The following is an 18,486-nucleotide window of genomic DNA, read 5'->3' on the forward strand; positions in this document are numbered from 1 at the left end:
AGGGGCTATCTTCCTGAGTTCCCTGCTTCCTGAGCGATATCTGCAATGTAAACACACACAACTACACAACAATATATAACAACAGGGCAACTGCCCAACCCATTGATGAAGACCCTCTAGATATGTGTAGATCTGTGCCCAACGAGCCTAACTAATTAAGTGGGTGCTATAGACTGTAGTTCCAATAGTATGTGGATATAGATGTATATTTCTATACCATTTCAATACCATATAGTCCAGGTAGAAATGTACATACAACTAGCTCAATGATATATTAAATAACAGCCTACTCTTCAGAATATATAAGCTTATACGAGTTAGGTATAATGTTTCATCATATAGACTGGCTAGTACATTAGTCAGAGAAGGTTATAGGTAGTACATTATAGAACCCAGCTATAGCTCGTAGACTTAACTTTTTATATTTTTGCATAGCTTAGAAGGCTAAGATTAGCCTTGCTTCCTTTGAAGTAGAAGCTATATTGAGTTGTAGAAAAAATTAATATTAAGTGCAAGGAGAACGCATTGTGGTAGAGACTATACAACTCACTTGGGTATACAGCTCGCTTATAGATTACATTATAGGTTTTTCACCTAGCTTATACAGTATAGTTTTTCTATGTATTTAGCAGTACAACGTCTAGTATACTCTATCTTAGGCTCTTCTCAGTGAATAAACATTGGGGACCATCCGTATAAACAGCTAGGCATCGTAAAAATTGGAAAGTAGTACCTTTGCGATCTGCTCTTTTGATTCCAAGAGTTGCAACACTGTGTAGTTACTACGTAGCTGGTTAGTAGCTGAAGACGTCGATTTCAAGGACTTGACGTGAGATTTTCGAATGCCCGAAAATCTCTTACCGCCCTGTCTAACAATTACAGCTTGATCCCAATGACAACAATAAATTGCAACAAGTTTATAAGATTAGAGAGATACTAAATGTGAAAACTACCTAATTCTTTCGATATTCTGAAGAAGAGATATAGTACCTCCGACCTTACTTAGTTCTAAGAGCGTAGCTGCTAGGAGTAGTGATAAGAGCCTAGATATAGCTACGATGAGGATATAGAGCGAAAGCCGAAATACAATTCCAATTGCAAGAGTTATTAATCGACCGAGGAGATAGAAGGTAATAGGTTCTTTAAAGGAGGTAAATTAATGGGCAACTGGTCTTCCTACAAGGTATTTTGCTCTCTTGACAAATAATATATTATAAATAGAGGAAATATAATAGTAGATTAGAATAGATTAGTAGCAGTCGCAGCTATTGAGAACTATACTAGTATAGTAGTTCTTACTTACTTACTTAATAGCACTACTATAAAATATAGTTAACCTAGCTAGGAAGATCTAGCTAAGTAATAGGAAGCTAGAATCTAGGGTTGTACCTAAGGGAAAGTAGGCTATAACAGCTATATTAGACTAGAGAGAGGATATAGCTATAGAGAGGTCCCAACTCGTGCTTAGAGTATAAGTGTGAGGATCAAGGATCTAAGGGTAGTAAGACCAGAGTGTTTGGGTACAAGCAGTGCACGTGTAATGTAGGAGCAGAGTGCTCGTTAGGGGTTAAGTAGTGGTCTCATTGAACTCTACCTCTCTCCTAAGCTCTGTCTCCTACTTTCTTATACCCGTAATAGTATCGCTAGGGCTTACTTCCCTGCTCTACTGCTTTATCGTCCTCCTTGCTAGTACGCTCCTTCGACGCTCATCTAACGCGCTATTTATACCATTCTAGCTTAGTGCCGTTGTTGCTTCTGAGGCTCGTTTACGCTGTGGCTCCGAGGCTTCCGGACCGTGTCTCACGCTGGCTCTGCTTAGCCGGTCCTCACAATAAGTAGAATGTAAACATTGCCTTAGTAGTAGACTTATTAGATTATAGTTACGATATAGGAGGTGTTAGGACCGGCTGAGCGGGGCCAGCGTGAGGCGCGGTCCGGAAGCCTCGGAGCTGTAGCGTAAGCGAGCCTCAGAAGCAATAACGGTACTAAGCTAGAATGGTATAAATAGCGTGTCAGATGAGCGTCGAAGGAGCGTACCAGTAAGGAGGACGACAAAGCAGTAGAGCGGGGAAGTAAGCCCTAGCGATACTGTTACGGGTATAAGAAGGAGGGCGGGAGACAGAGCTTAGGGGAGAGACAGAGTTCAATGAGACTACTACTCGACCCCTAACGAGTACTCTGCTCCTACATTATACATGTACTGCTTATACCTAGACACTCTGGTCTTACTACCCTTAGATCCTTGATCCTTATACGTTAAACTCTTTGTCTTCCAGGCAACTAGACCGTCCGGGACGAGTATAGTACTAAGGCGTCAACGCGTTACTCTCAATCAGCTTGTAAGTGAAATAGAAGGCTCGCTTACGTTAAATAGCCAGCCTTCCAGTAGCGCTTAACTCCCTGATATCCCTAAGATTCCCGACGCTCAAGTCCTTAATCCCCTTAGTATGACCTAAGGATGCCTGCCTACGGACGATCCGCTTACTAGCCGCTCCCCTATAGCGCAGCCGGGTATGCCGTTGCCTGAGCGCTAGTAGCGACTGCTAGAGGAGGAGCAACGACTTGACGAGGAGATTGCTATCGCTCGAAGACAGGTAACGCTATGCTGTAAGAGAGCTGAGCTAGAGCTGCTCCTCTGAGACCAAACTGTCCCGGAGCCCGAACCTCTGTCTTACCCAACGGTATATCCTTCCCGGGAGGCTCTCTTGACCCCCCCTAACCCTACTCTTGTGAGCCCTGTAGGCGTAACGCCCTAGTAGCTCGGAGCAGTCATACTAGGAGGAGTGACTTAGAAGACTCCGGCGCTCACCTATCCTATATATAATAGGTCCAACGCGACTGTCCTTCGCAATTTCCTCTTCGACTATAAGACGAACTTCGCCTTTATCAGCAATGTTCTAAGCAGCGACTACGTTATATATGCAGTAAGCTGCCTCCGCGGGACCCTAAAGAATATTTGGGTCAACTATATTAGCGAAAGGGAAAATGACCCTACCTTCGACCTCACTCTAGTTACGTAGGAAGAACTCGTTGAATTCCTTTATAGCTAGCTCTCGGACCCGGAGACGTGTGCCCTTTCTACAGCTACGTAGCTTGATAACCTACGTTAATACGACGATGAAACGGTTATAGAATTCGTAGATCGATATACGACCATTGCTACTAACCTCCCCTACTAGATAGAAGAAAGTTAACGGATAATCGGCCTCCTCCCGAAGTTCCGTAGGGAGATTCGCCTAGCAATTACCTGCTATAGTACCTTACTAGCTATATACTAGCAGCTGGTAAGTACCGCTCGGCGGATCGAAGATAGTTAGCGAGCCGAAGGAATATCGGGCTACTACTCCCGGCCGCGACCCCCTACCGCCCTCGAGCTAGGTAATAGGAGTACTTAAGCCCTGCTAACGCGACTAGGGCATAATATTGTCTGCTATAACTACGGAAAGGAGGGCTATATCGCTAGGAATTGTCTATCGGGGCCATCCAACCCCCTAGTACCGGAGAGAGTGGATAAGCAGTAATAACGCTGCTATACCTATAACCAGCCCGGGTACTACTCGACCAATTGCCCTTAAGCAGTCTGCGGACGATACGACCAGGTAGGCTATACAGCGCTCCGATGCCCTAACAACAGCCTTATCAACAACAGCAACCAGACCCCTCTATAAGAACGTATTAGGGCTATAGTAGCGGAGTGATAGAACAATGCGGGGGGTACCTCTCGTCGTATAAAATCTGATATTATAGTCAGATTATAGGGGAATTGGAAGAAGGTACCTACAATGCTCGACTCGGGAGCGGATTATAATCTAATTAGCTATAGCTACCTTGCTAAGCACTCCCTCTTCGAATACTTCGAGCCGTTTATAGGGCTTACTAGTATCGGAAATAAACCTATACGAACTTACAGAGTATATCCCCTCTATATACGTACTACCGACTATAAAGGTAGAACTTAGATGTACCTTCTGCACCTTATAGTCGCAGATATCGAGCCCTTTATCGTTATTCTCGGCTAGCTTTGGCTCGAAATAGCCAACTCCGATATCGACTTCCGAAGTAAGACGTGGATATACCCGCCTAAGGCGCTACGAATAGGCTTACGCGTTGAGCCTAAGTAACTGTAGATAGGATCTATATTCGCCTTCGCAGCTATTGTCCTCTCTAGCGAGGACCCCGCTAATATAATATACGAGCTAGAGCAGCTACAGCTCCCTGAAGCTTACCGGGCGTATAAGAAGCTGTTCTATAAGTCTAGGATTTTGCCTTTCCCCTAGATAACGACGAAGTATCGTATCGAACTTATAGACAGCGTATAGCTACCCTGGGGGCCGATTTACCTACTGGGGGTAATAGAGCTCGAGACCCTATATAAATAGCTTAAGGCCACTATAGAGAAGGGCTGGATACAACCCTCAACAAGCCCTGTAGGCACCCCTATCCTATTCGTCCTAAAGAAGGGAGGCGAATTATACTTTATCGTCGACTACTGAGAACTAAATGTAGTAATACGCAAGAACCGTATACCTATCCTGCAAATTAGAGAGATCCTTAACCGCCTATCATCGGCTAAGATCTATACTAAGATCAACTTAAAGGATATATACTATCGCATTAGGCTCAGCGAAGGCGACGAGTAGAAGACTGCCTTTTATATACGATATAGCTACTACGAGTTCCGTGTAATGCCGATAGGGTTAGCTAACGCCCTAGCGACCTTCTAGATGTATATTAACCAAGCGTTATCTGGACTAGTAGACGTTATATATATCATCTACTTAGACGATATCCTGATCTACAGCGATAACGAAGTAGCGTATAAATAGTATATAAAAGAAGTCCTCGATCGATTAGAAAAGGCCGACCTCTATACCAATCTTAAGAAGTGCCAATTCTATACTACTGAAGTCGAGTTCCTAGAGTATATAATCTTATCCGAGGGGATCGCTATAGAGCCATCCCATATCGAGTCCGTTATACAGTAGCCGCTCCTCTACAGCATACACGATATCCAAGTCTTCTTAGGATTTACAGGGTTCTACTGTCGTTTCATTAGAAACTATTCGAAGATCTCTGCCCCTCTGACAGACCTCCTATATAGCGACCAGAAACGCCTATTCGTACTTACAGAGGAGGCGGCCGAAGCGTTCGAGCTACTAAGAAGTAAATTCAGCGAGGCCCCTATCTTCAAGCATTTCGATCCCTCCCTGCCTATCTATATAGAGACAGATACCTCGAAGTGCGTAATTAGAGCTATACTCTCGTAGCTCTACGAGGATCGGTAGCATCCGGTCGCCTTTAGGTCAAAGAAGCTTATGCCTAAAGAGACGTACTATAATACCGGAGATAGGGAGCTACTTATACTCGTCAACGTCTTCCATACCTAGTCTCAGTACCTCCTCTACGCCCAAGTCCTGATTATAGTCTTAATAGACTATCTTAACCTAGAGTACTGGAAGACCAAGAAGAGGCCGAGCTAGCAACAACTGCATTAGAGCAACGACTTAGCTGCATTTGACTTCGTTATTAAGTACCGCCCTGGTATTCAGAACCCCGTTAATAGTCTCTTATATAGGCCAGACCATATAGAAGAGGAAGAAGTGGACGAAAACGCTGAGAACCTACTACTTCAACTCCTGTAGGACAGGGTCGAACGAGGGTAATAAGAGAACCCCGGCCCTTACCTTGTTATCGTAGCAGTCCGAGGACTGCTCCGACCGTATCCCGAAGCTACATTACCGCTATATATAAAGACAGCTGAAGATAAAGAAGCTATTAAAGAAGAAAAAGAAGAGTTTAAGAGGTTACTACTGAGCTAAGAAGGCTAGAGCGATATAGTCGTCTAAAAGGTCTAGGACTATAGCAAGAAGTACGGCCGTAGCTCTATAGATAAGGACGAAGGCGTTGTATCTGATGTTTATAAGCAGATATATATCGTTAGCGCTAGCCCCTCCGAGGGACCGTATTGTAGTTATTATACTGTATTCGGCATCGGGGGCCTCTGCCGTTATATAGGGAATAACTCTTACGATAAGGCTGTGCCTAATTACCGTATGCCTATCGTAGGCGCCTCTGGTACTAAAAACAGAGATCACGGGACCTAGGTAAAAGGAGGGTAGCTCTCTTAAGAAGAGTTGTTACTTGAAGAGTAATAGAAAGATCAATAGCTTTAGTCGGATACTCGGAGGAAGCGGTATAGCAGCAGTAAAGGCTTGTAGAGAAAAGGAGAAGATAGGCTCGTCTATTATTAAGGCAGAGTATATATTCCCCCCTCCTTTAGGTACGAGCTAATTAAGAGCTATTATAATGTACTAACCGCTGGCTATAGAGGCTTTAGGAAGACGTAGGAGTGCCTAGGATATAACTACTTTTAGCTGTCTATAAGAGAGGACGTAGTGGTATATATCAACGGCAGCTGTATAACCTACTAACGTACGAAGCCGCGTATATACTGCCCTTATAGCTTACTTGCAGCGCTGCCGGTACCCGACGGACTGTAGTAGACGATTATAGTGGACTTCATCATAGGCCTACTAACCTCGATTGACCCTCGGATAGGTAAGGCATATAATGCTGCCCTGGTCATAGTAGACAAGTTTACGAAGTACGCTCTCTATATTGCAATAACTACGATACTTACGGCAAATGCCTTTGCAGAACTATTCTTCGACTACATCTACTGGCCCTTCGGACTTCCCTAGTCCATCGTATCCGATAGGGGCAGCCTATTTACAAGCTCCTTCTGGAAGACCTTATACGAACTCTTGGGTATCAAGCGGCGCCTGAGTACCGCATATTACTTGTAGACTGACGGGCAGACGGAGTGCTAGAACCAAATACTCGAGTACTACTTATATGCGTTCTGTAGCTACGATTAAGCGGATTGGGTATATTATCTACGCTTAGCAGAGTATGCCTATAACAGTTCCTACTATACGGCAATACAGTTAACCCCGGCCTTTCTTCTCTATAGGTTCTACCCTCGAGATCCCTCGGACCCTATAGTAATTCCTAAGAGTGCCGTCCCTGCTACAGATAAGCGAGTGAAATGCCTATTAGCGAGCTATAGGAAGATCTATGATATCCTTGTCGCTATTAATAAGAACTACGAGAAGTGGTATAATCGTAAGCAGGAAGATAAGGTATTTAAAGTTGGCTAATAGGTCTGGCTTTCAACGAAGTACCTTAAGTAGCGGCGCCTGAGTAGTATACTTGCGGATAAGTATCTAGGGCCCTTTAAGATCCTTAAGATTATTAGTAACAGGAAGATAGTATACAAACTGGACCTACTGTAGCATTACCGTATCTATTGAGTCTTCCTAATTACCCTACTCGAATTATTTAAGGGCAGTGAGGAATAAGCTCGAGAGCAGTACGAAAGAGTCGACGTCGAGTTAGAGGAGTAGCATTACGAGGTAGAAGCTATTATCGACTATAGGGGCTTAGTGAAGAATAGGTAGTTCCTGATCAAATAGAAAGGGTATCCGTCTGAGGATAATACCTAGGAACCTAGGGAGCACCTAGATGATGGACTACTGTTAAGGGCGTACGAGGTAGAACTAGCAAAGGTATAGAGGCGACGTAGGACATAAGTATATAAGGGTATACTAGGGCAAGGGAAAAAGCTTCGATCCGTCTAAAAGGGTATTAAAAAACCTATAAAAAGCTGTATATTAGCAGCGCTCTAACTACTCCTCCTTACTCTCAACCTTAGTATCCTCCTCCTCTATAGGGGTAAGATAATTAGCGATATGTAAAAGTAGCTCCTCTATATCGTCTAAGCGTTTCTAGATATTGGTTAGAACCGCGGTCTGCATTTCTAGTAGCAGAGGGAGTTTAGGAGTAGCGCCCGAGGACGTAGGCAAGCGACTAGTATTACCAAGAGAGGCGAGTAACGGGCCTTCAGTAACCCTACCAAAGCGGCAGAGGCGCAGTATACGACTAATGTACTTAATGCTAGTACAGTAGGGAGCGAGATCGGAGGAACGGGGCGTAGGAGTAGCGAAATCCTTAAGCGTATACAGGGCGGTATTACCAGTCTCCTAGACCTCGATCGCGAGAGTATTAGTCTAGATAGGAAAGTATTATTAGTATAGAGAACATATAGCGAGGAAGTAGAAGGGAGAACTTATAGACTCGCCAGGCTTAGGGAACTCTATACGATCGAAGGTCTCTATAAAGCGAATTACAGTAATTAGAGTATCAGGAGGAACCTAGAAGGATTAGACGCTACTACCAAGCGTTATAGGAGTAGCGTAAGCTAAGGAGGGAGGACCTACCGGCAGGTATATATGATTGTAGGATATATAGCGGGAGTAGCGGGTACCGGAGTTCCTCTAATTCTTATAACTGGTAGAGGGACCCTTTTTCAGTATACAGTGGAGGTACGTATAGTAGCTGTATATAATTAACGGAGAGCTAGCGGCAAGGAGAAGGATACTTATAGGATGATACAGCAGGCGCTCTCGATAAACTTATTACGAGCCTTAGAGGTGCTAGCAGCAACCGGAGAGGACAGGAGAGTATCGTCTTCGACCTAAAGGAGTAGGTCAGAAGTAGTAAGAGTATAGAAAAGGAGGATCTAACCTACCGGGGAACTAGGGAACGCCGGGGCGACCTTGGACTTCTTAGAAGAGCTAGGAGGCTCTTCATCATCTTCAGCCTAAGATAAGGTCAGTACGTATAAACCCCCTGTAGCAGCAGCGAGGGCGCTATATACAGAGCGTTTATCCAATATAGCGGACCAAACGGAAGGGGTATAGAAAGTAGAGCGAGAGTAGCAGAGCGAGAGCAGTATAGCGAAAGCGGTAACGGCTACTATAACCTACCAACAAATTAGCAGACTAGCCTACAAATACGTAGTATAAGCGACAAAGGAGTATAGTAGGTGCAGGTAAGAAGAAAGGAGATAGAGGAGCAGAAAAGGCGTAACCTACAAGTACAAAACTGTAAAGAAGAAAAGAGGAAAGGAATTAGTAGGAGAGAAGGCCTATTTATACCTAAGGCCAGGGCTAGGCCTACTTTTCCTAGGACGAAGTAAAATTCGGTATAAAAAAGATAGCGAGATAGTAGATCGAGGATAACTACTAGGAGCCTAGACAGAGCTGCCTCTACACTATAACCACGTAACCTAGGCGCAACCCTTCCGCATCACCAACTCCGACTTCCTTCCCTCAGCAAAAATTCCCTTTCCCCTACCTCTAAGTTATTGACATTGCATATATACTATTGTTAAGCCTAGCAGGAGGGCAATAATAGGCAATTCCATTAACTACTACGCAACTCGACGCGGCGATCCCGACACACCCGCGCCTACAGCCCGCAGCGTTAGCGTACCCGTAAATTCCAAAGACTGCAAGCGCCTGTACGACTAGTAGGTATAAGAGCTAGGGAAAATACAGCAGTATAAGCGACCCTTCGGTTATCGGCACCTTAGGCGCTATACGGGAGGGGCAACTACGCAGTTCGTGCGTACGGCTAAGGTGGCCGGAATTCGGGCGGTGACCGCTTATGGGAGCATATAGCTCGGCGGCTCCTGAGGGCAGGAGCCCGGAAAGAGGGAGGCTCTGTAAGGACCGGCTGAGCGGAGCCAGTATGAGGTGCGGTCCAGAAGCCTCGGAGCTGCAGCGTAAGCGAGCCTCAGAAGCAACAACGGCACTAAGCTGGAATAGCATAAATAACGCGTCAGATGAGCGTCGAAGGAGCGTACTAGCAAGGAGGACGACAAAGCAGCAGAGCGGGGAAGTAAGCCCTAGCGATACTGTCATAGGCATAAGAAAGAGGGCGGGAGACAGAGCTTAGGAGAGAGGTAGAGTTTAATGAGACCACCACTCGACCCCTAACGAGCACTCTGCTCCTACATTGCGCGTGTACTGCTTGTACCTAGACACTCTGGTCTTACTACCCTTGGATCCTTGATCCTCACAGGAGGAAACTATAGATAGATTGCACTAGTAGGGCACTTTGGTTATATAATAGCTATATAGTATCGCTACTTCCCTAGGGCGGTATCGCTCCTAAAGAGTAAGGCAGTCAGCCTAAGAGGATAGATATGTATATCAGTCTTCTAAGAGAGAGGAAACTGTATATATATTGTAGACATTTTATAGAGAGCTTAAGGTACAAACCTTGGGATTTCGTAGCTCCCTATATACGTCTAACAATAACGAAAGACTATAAGTTATAGGGAGCTCGATAGAGAGGTTAGCCTTTTCTCTCTAACTAGATACTTCTACAAGGCAGATCTTTGCTTGTAGCTTAAGTAGCATATATATAAGGATTGTGAATCTAGGGACTTCAAGACTAAGAGGTTTGTAACAAGCTATATAGAAGGTTCTAGAGACGAAGACGAAGCTATAACGCCTTGTTACCACAACAGATGACAATATTTGAAAAAGCTGCTATTACTATTAGCCAGTAGGTAAGCTAAGAGAGAGAGCAAAGCTAGATCAAGAGTTAAGATCAAGAATAGAGCTAAGGTTAGAGTTAGGGTCAGAACCTAGATCAAGGACTTACAGTTGAAGAGGCTTTGAGTAGAGCTTAGGAGATATAATAGAAAAAGGAGGTTAAAGACTAGCCTACTAGGCTAGCCAACAAAGGTCCTCTTAAACTACTTTTTACTAATAAGATCTTTCGAGAGCACTAAGACTTTACTAAATCTCAGAGCTCTCTACTAGTATAGGTCTAGATAGGGACTATTAGCGAATAGGACTTCCTTTTTCAATAAAGGGTTCTGAATCTCTCTACTCCCTACTGTAGCTATAGAGAAGGCCGGAAAACAGTAGAGCACCTCGTAGTATAGTGTCCGATACCACTGAAGCCTAGAATCTAGCTAAGGTCAGAAATTCAAACCCATCAGGATCTTAGCCTTATATTATAGAGCTAGAGCTCTTGGAACCTCTAGCTATTAAAGAGAGTTTTGGGCTAACTGATAGATTCGGGCTGTTTAATAGAATACAACCTGGCTCAACAGCTAGAACTAGAAGCTAAAGAGGTTGAAGAGGAGGAGAAGATAGTAGACAAATCCGAAGTCGAAAACTTGAAGTCCTCAAAGCCTAGTATAAGGCCTTTCTTTCTTTGGCAACTAACTGGCGTCTACTACAGTTGCTTTCCTATTACTCGTTGATATAGGTTTTTCATCTAGCTTTTATAGCACGGTTTTCCTATGTACTTAGTGGTAGAAGGTCTAGCAGACCCTATTTTGGGTAAAGCGGTGTAGGAAGAATAATAAATAGTAATTTGTAGGAAAACGGAGACATTTTATACTGTATTTGATAAGCGAGTGCACCAGACAAGCGAATGCACCACTTTCTACCAACCAACAACAACTATCTTCAATTGCAACACATCAACACTACGAACCAACTACAATTACATCAGAAACAGCTGAATCAGACCCTTCTGCAACCTCTTGGCATGTACGGGCATTATGGCCAGGTTTGCCGCACACACCACAGCACCGAACCTTCGTACGACCCCCCCCTGCACCACTACCATCCTGCTCCTTTTCTTGTGCCACCTCCCCCGCCACGGCCTCCTGGCCTGATTGATTCTGTATATCTTGTACTGCAAGCGATCCTCTATGCTGTACGCGTGTTCTTTTAGCTCTCTGGCGCTTGCTTAGTGCCTCGTTGGCCTTGCGGAGCGCAGAAACCTCTGACCGAAGGAGGGTCATCTCGTGTATCATAGCCGTTGTACTTTTCGTAAGCTGGTCCACAGTAGCTAATATCGACGTCGGGGAGCTATTTTGGTGGTTGGCAATGCGAGTCTTGATGAGCGTTGACTGCGCGTTGGCTTCTTGAGGGTTGTGTGGTGTCTGGAATACCCAAGGTTGTGGTGTGCCGGCCCGCGAGTTTAAGGGTGTCGGCGTACGAAGCCGTATATCTAGCTTAGAAAGCACCCTCTCTGGATCGTACGGCATAAGGCCAGCACCTCTGAAGCCACCCTGTATATTCTTCTCCGTTATAGAGGCGAAGAAGGCTTCGCGGAAGCTACAGAGGAACTCAAGCTTGGTTACGTGGGTGATATGTATCCGCATCAAGTCTTTAACCTGGCGACTATACGCCTTCTTTAGCGGCCTAAAGCAGCCGATATCGAGTGGCTGGAGGAGGTGAGAGGAATGCGGAGGTATATAGAGTGTGATAATATTGTTCTTCTGGCAATAGAGCTCGAATTCGGTCGAGTGGTGGCTCTTATGGCCGTCGAGGATCAATAACCGGTATTTGCCCTTTGCTCGGGGTGCTGTATAGTAGTCGAAGTGCTTGATCCAATCTAGACCTACCTTATTGGTAGTCCAGCCATTGTCGGTGGTTGCAATCTGCTATTTGCTTGAGAGGTCGCACTCAGTATACCAGTTGAGGAGGTAGTACTGCGCGGCCAAAATAATAAACGGAGGGATAGCCCAGCCGAGTGCGTTGATGCCTTGGATTACCGTCGCCCATTCACGGTTGCCAGGCTGGGCCAGCTTCGCCTTACCACGGCCATCCGAGGTAGTAACCACTATGCCCGCGCAGATGATACCTATTATAAACCCCGTCTCGTCGAAGTTGTAGATATCGTTATCGACAATACTGTATTTGGCCTTAGTATTCTATACGAGGGCAAACCAGTCGCCAATAACCTTTAGATCCTCGTACTTGGCCCTTTGGTAATTATACCGACGTACCCAATGCTTTCGGATCTTTTCATAGCGTTGCACAAAGTTGTATGCCCAGCGTTTGCCGACAGGGGGCGCGTCGCGAACGCGTAGCAGTTGGTTGGCCATATCTTCAACACTACATGGTCTTGGCGGAAATCCTCGCGTATCCAGCTCGACGATGTATCGAACAATAGCCTCCTCTTCTTGATCTGTAAGCTTGTGCGAATTGGCTGGAAGATTGCGTCGTGCAGGCTTGCCGTCGCGTCGTCGTAAGAGAGTTGTATGGTGCACGTTGTAGATCTTAGCCGCAGCTCGGAGGCTTAGATTTTTGTCCTTCTTAAGAGCTTCAAGGGCCAGGATCACTCTGGCTTCATTTGAAGTAGTAGGCATCTTGGGTTGCGTATCAAAAGTCGATGTTGCGTGGGGAGGTGGCGCGTCGCGTAGAAAGTGGTGCATTCGCTTATCTGGTGCACTCGCTTATCAAATACGTTATACAAAGGAAATGTAGCTCGACAGAGCTCACATAATACATTGCCAAGTGCTACAGAGGAGCGGTGAGCTCCCTAGAGACATTCCTGAGCGCGACAAATATCAAACTGGATTCGTTCGTAACAAGCTCGGCTGGATAACACTGTGCCGCCGTCTACCGCGCAGAACGGTTGAGCGAGGGATTCTCGCGGAGCGAGTCAGCAGTCCAAGCAGAACCCCTTTCCTCCCCAGTTCCATCGCCGTTGGCTAAATATAACTACAATCTCTTTATCTCTACATTGATCGCTCCGCTCAAAGCAAACAACTGCCCGCTGCCAAGCTGCGACAACGGCGCCTGAGCCTCATTCCCAGTTACAGTACGCCATCGGGAAGTCAAAGACCGAATCGTTGCAGTCCTGAACCGCCAGCGAGTCTGCCTGGTAGCACTTGGCGTCCTTCCATTTGTCGCAGGTAATGGTCCCGAGCAGATCGCCGAGGTCCGGGTCCGCGGTCGGATCCTTCCAGGACTCGATCGCGTCGTACGAGCACGTCGGGTCCCCGAAGACGGTGAGCTCGGCCACGTCGTGGATGAAGACCGATACCACGTAGCTCGAATTCGTCCACTCCCCCGGGTTCGTGCACTCGTCGTCCGGTCGCCCGTCGTACGTGCCCAGCCCGTGCGCACCCGGGCTCTGCGTCCACGAGACGAACCACGTCCAGTACGTGCCCGCTTCGCCGTTGGGGCCAGTGGGCACCTGCTTGCCGCCGGGGTCGCCGCCTGGGTCGCCGCCCGTCGGCATCGGCCCGAAGCGAGTCAGATCCCAGCTGTACTGCTGGCTGACGACCTCGGAGGCGAGGGAGTTGACGAGGCTTGACGGCTGTCGGTCCATGTCGCGGTGGGATACGGTGACGGTGACGGTTCCAAATGTGGATTCCGACTCTGTTTGGGTAGTGGTGGTCGTCTTGTCGGTGGCATCGCACTCTGCATATGGCTGGCAGTTGGTCTGTTTGGTTGCTGTTAGTGGTTACACCCATGATGAGAGAGAGAGAGTGTGTGTGTGTGTCAGAGAAAGAGTCAAAGAAATTATGTTACCCTTGTGGTGGTACTGTATCTTCCCGGGGATTCAGTCAAAGTGCTGCTCACGATCAAGGTGCAATCATCTGCCGTCTGCGGCTCACAACCCCCCTCGGGCTGTGTTCCGCAACCTCCGTTCTTGCATCCTGGTCCGCCGCATTTGTTAAGAGGACACTGATCTGGAAAGGATTGTCAGTCTGAGAGTAACGATTGTTGAACATGCCGGAGACCGCAACACTCACTTCCCGGGGGGCATCCAACACCGGGCAAACAGCCGCTGCCGCATCCGAACAAGCCACAACCTCCGCCGCAGCCAAAGATGGAGCAGCCGCCGCCGCAACCGAACGTTCCACAACCTCCGCCACCGTCTTCGTCTTCGTCTCCGTCTCCGTCTCCGCAGCCGAACTCGTCGCAGTTATACGTCCCGCATCCGTCGCCGCGGCAGGTCGAAGTAGGTCTGGCGCTGGTAAATGTGAGCAGCGGCCCCGAGTCGCTCTCGGTCGTGGTGATGGGAGGAACGGTGATGGTCGAGGAGCCAAAGGTCGTCGTCGAACCAGGCAGCGTAGTCGTGATGGGCTTCTTAGTCGACAGGGAAACGGAAACCGTCGGCTGAGGCTGAATTGTCGCCGTGTGCAGCGTGGGTAAGAAAACGGGTATGTTCGTCGTGGTCGTGGTGGAGCTTGACGAAGAGACCGGGCGGCCGTCGGAGTACTCTGGGATGTGTGAAGGAGGCACAGTTGCTACGTTGGCGGGCAGGCTGACGTGCACCGGAGGGGGCTTCACGCTCTGCACGGGGGCTAAGACGGCGTTGCTCGGATCTCCCGAGTGGACTGTCACGGGCCACCAGTCAATGGCCGTCGTGGTGATGGCCGGAATGGAGATGGTGGTGGTGATAGTCTCGATGCCTCCACCGGCTGCGGAAGACAACAACGTTGTGGTCAGCGGCGGCCACGAGATTGTTGTGGTAGAACCAATCTGTGAAGGAGGAAGCACGAGCGTGCAAGGCGGGATACACGAGGCCGTGGCGCCGCCGCCTGGCGCCCAAATTGACGTAGCAACGTAGATGAGGTTGTTACCGCCACCTCCTCCACCACCATTATCAGGGACGTCAGGCGGCTGGAAAAGAGACAGCTGGCTCCAGAAGGGGTGGCGGTTTACGCTGGTGTAATCCAGAGCGCTGATATCGCTATGTGCGCCGGCGGCATCCGAGCTGATCATTTTCAAGGCGCCGATGGTGATGAGGTTCCAGAGGTGGATGTCTCCCGAGTTGTCCTTCATGTGCACCAGGGCGATTTGGCAGTTCTGCCTGTCGACGCAGGTTTGGGCGTAGGTCTGGAACCACGAGTACAGTCCAGCGCCGGCGATGGTAATGTTGGAAGAAGAGATCATGCGAAGTGCCCAGGAAGCATCGCAGCCTTCTCGTTTGCCGTCCGGGCAGTCGTATTCTGGATCTCCGGGGAGCGCGCCGACGGCGTCTGCGAAGGGAGCCGGGGGGAGCGGGTTTGGCTGGTAGTACGGGCTCTCTGTCTGGATCATGGCGGCGAGAACGGCCTGGGCCTGGTAAAACTCGTACTGATAGAAGACGGCGTGCTCGGATGCCGTGCCATAGAGCCAGACGGGTTTGACGCTTTCGATCAGCATGCCACGCGCGACGTACACGGAGATCCGAGCCATGTTCTTGTCGTCCAGATCGTGATCTGCAGTCCAGAGCCACATGTTCTCGATATAAGCGCCGGCAGTGGGCCTCATGTGAAACATCACGGAACCCGCGATGCACTTTTGGTTCGTGCCGGAGGTAACGGCCGGACAGTCGGCGGCGGAGAGGTCGGTGCCGTCGGCTCCGCCGATGCGGACATGGCAGTCCCACATAGCGGCGGTGCCCTTGCCATCGGCCTCCATGTTCCACTCGACGGCTACGAGACCGGCGGTTGGCCCCCTGGTGGTGAAGAGCAAGTCTTGGATCTCAACATTCCCGGTCTCGCCACCCTCGGCGCCAACGCGGAACAGGACGTGCGGATTGGAAGCATTTTGGAACTTGGCGCCAGAGGCGACGAGCTGAGACCAGCATTGGCCAACCATCTTTGTTCCGGGGGGGATGGTGATGGTGTCTGTGAGGATGTACGAGCCGGCGTCTACAAAGATGACGGTGCCGGTTCCTGCGTACTGATTGATGACGCGTTGGAAGTCGGCTGTATCATCCGTGACGCCGTCTCCCTTCGCATGCCGCTTCATCTGAACAATAGTAGCACCTTCATAGAGCGGTTTCTGCCTCGAGAAATACGGCGTCTTCGGGAGCTCGTTGTTGTTAGCCCTAGTGAGCGTTTCGAGGCGAGGCGTCTTGGACGTAGTGTCAAGCGTGTAGTTACCGCTGTCGCCGTCGCTACCAGCGTTGAAGAAAGCCGGTCCAATGGTATAGGTATCGACTCTGCCCACGCTACCAGCGAGCCAGGTCTTTCCGGCGTTGTCCGCAACGGCCGCTTGGACATTGGAGAAGGCGACATTATCGAGTGTAATGCTAGTTGTACCCGCCTTCTCCTTGGCCGCAGGGGGGAATGTAAGGATAGCGGTGTCCGTGTCGGTAAAGGTCGAGTCTTGCACCAACAGGGAGCCTGTACGGCGCACGCCGTCTTCTGAGAGAAGGCTGATACCGGTCCTTGAGCCCGAGATCTTGATCTCTCTCCAGACCTATATTTCCGGAAACGTTAGAGAGAATCGGCATCACTAGCTATATCAAATTGGAACGTACCCAGCCCCAGTCCCAGATAAGCTTGATAGCTATAACGCAGTTGATAAACTGCATCCGCGCGGCAGTGAACTGTTGGCTTCCACCATCTAATATAGAAGGGATTATCAACGAGATATCCTTGATGGCCCGATCGATTCTCGACTGGACTGTCGGTTCACTCACAAATACCGAATGCACCGCCTTCGAAGGTCAAATCACTGATGAAGCCGCCGCTGCCGTTCTCGGCATCTACAGCTTTGTTAACGTAGTCGTCCTCCCTAGTCGTCACATTTCCGCTTACATATAGCCTGCTGCGTTGTACCGGCTTCCTGTGAGGCGACGAACTTGATGTTGGTCAAACTCGTCGCTTGTGCGACTTGGTAGTGCAGAGCTGCAACGTATGCACCCTGGTCTGTCGCGGTGATGTCGATAATGAAGTTGCGAATCTGACGGTAGAGGTTGGCCTGTAGCATGATCAGTATGGATTCTCTTGGCAACGTTGGAAGGAAGAGTACAAACCGTGTTGAGGTACCATTGCTGAGCATTGCCATCGGGGCCCGTACCGCCATTGGGATTATAGACGTTGGTGCTGATAACACCGAGCCCAACAAAGGAGGCGGCTGCTTTGATAACGGGGAGATTGGTTGGCTATATTGGTTAGCAAGAAAAATAGAGAAGTAAGTAGTTTTGAGTCCAACTCACGTCGCCAACGAGCTGTGTGTGAAAGTATGACACGATCGAGCCACTCACGAGGTATGTTCCTATATGCAGCCCTGTTAGCCAACTGATTTCGGACGGAGCGGAAGAAACAAGAACGGTGACGCTTACCTGGGGGGAAGTAGACCACAGCACTCTTTACACTCGAGCTATAGCAGTCTTGACCACAGCGGTTGCCGTCGGCAATAGCTCTGTTAATGGCAGCGGTGTCATCCTAGTTCGAATTAGTAGACTATCCATCAGTAGGGATAACATTGGATATACAGTAAGTCCGTCTCCTCTAGCGCCGTAGTCCTGAACATTGCGGAAAACCTTGTACGAAACATCACGGCTAAACGGTTGCGTCCCGAGGTTCTCAAGATTCGCCATCCAGTAGCCGCCAGCGCGCACTTCCGGTGGCTGTCGCTTGCTCAGCGTGTCAAAGCGGGAGTAGTCCTTGTACAGAGTGCCATTCTTGTGCTCAGCAGCAGCGTCTATCTCGGCAACAAGGGCCGCAGCAGCAGCAACGTCCGGAGTGACGCGGTAATGGTTAGGGCCGGCATCTCGGCGGGCGTGGGACCAATGCTCCCTGCGCTCCTTGTTTGACGTAGTCACCCTATTGAGGGCTTTAGCAACCACCGCTCTGGCGTTGGAGACGTGCTCGGCGCTGACACTTGCGTGTTTGTTGAGCGTCACCTTGATAGAGGCAGCCGTGTCAGCGCGAAGCTCAGCCTGAAGGGCTCTGCGTCGAGCAATGTTTTGCTCAGTGGCTTGTCTGCTGATGTCACTGGTGTCAAGAAGAGCCTGAGTGAAAAGGACGACGAATGAGAGGAGGGCAAGCCACTGCAGGCGAGGACGTGAGGGAGCCATGATGTCCTGTGTGAG

General features: G+C 48.7%; 1 protein-coding gene across 1 annotated transcript; it reads right to left on the minus strand.

Annotated features, from left to right (window-relative positions):
• Positions 1–13,467: 13,467 nt before the first annotated feature.
• On the minus strand, positions 13,468–18,471 carry MFIFM68171_05730 (uncharacterized protein; the record flags this gene model as incomplete). Its single annotated transcript, XM_071061150.1, has 10 exons — positions 13,468–14,109; positions 14,285–14,354; positions 14,602–16,865; positions 16,927–17,012; positions 17,089–17,154; positions 17,207–17,369; positions 17,425–17,553; positions 17,608–17,666; positions 17,734–17,836; positions 17,887–18,471. 10 exons carry the CDS (start codon positions 18,469–18,471, stop codon positions 13,468–13,470), a joined length of 4,167 nt encoding a protein of 1,388 aa, XP_070917251.1.
• Positions 18,472–18,486: the final 15 nt, after the last annotated feature.

The sequence above is a fragment of the Madurella fahalii genome (assembly GCF_045866475.1).
Source record: "Madurella fahalii IFM 68171 DNA, scaffold_3, whole genome shotgun sequence".
In the NCBI taxonomy this organism is placed as follows: domain Eukaryota; kingdom Fungi; phylum Ascomycota; class Sordariomycetes; order Sordariales; genus Madurella; species Madurella fahalii.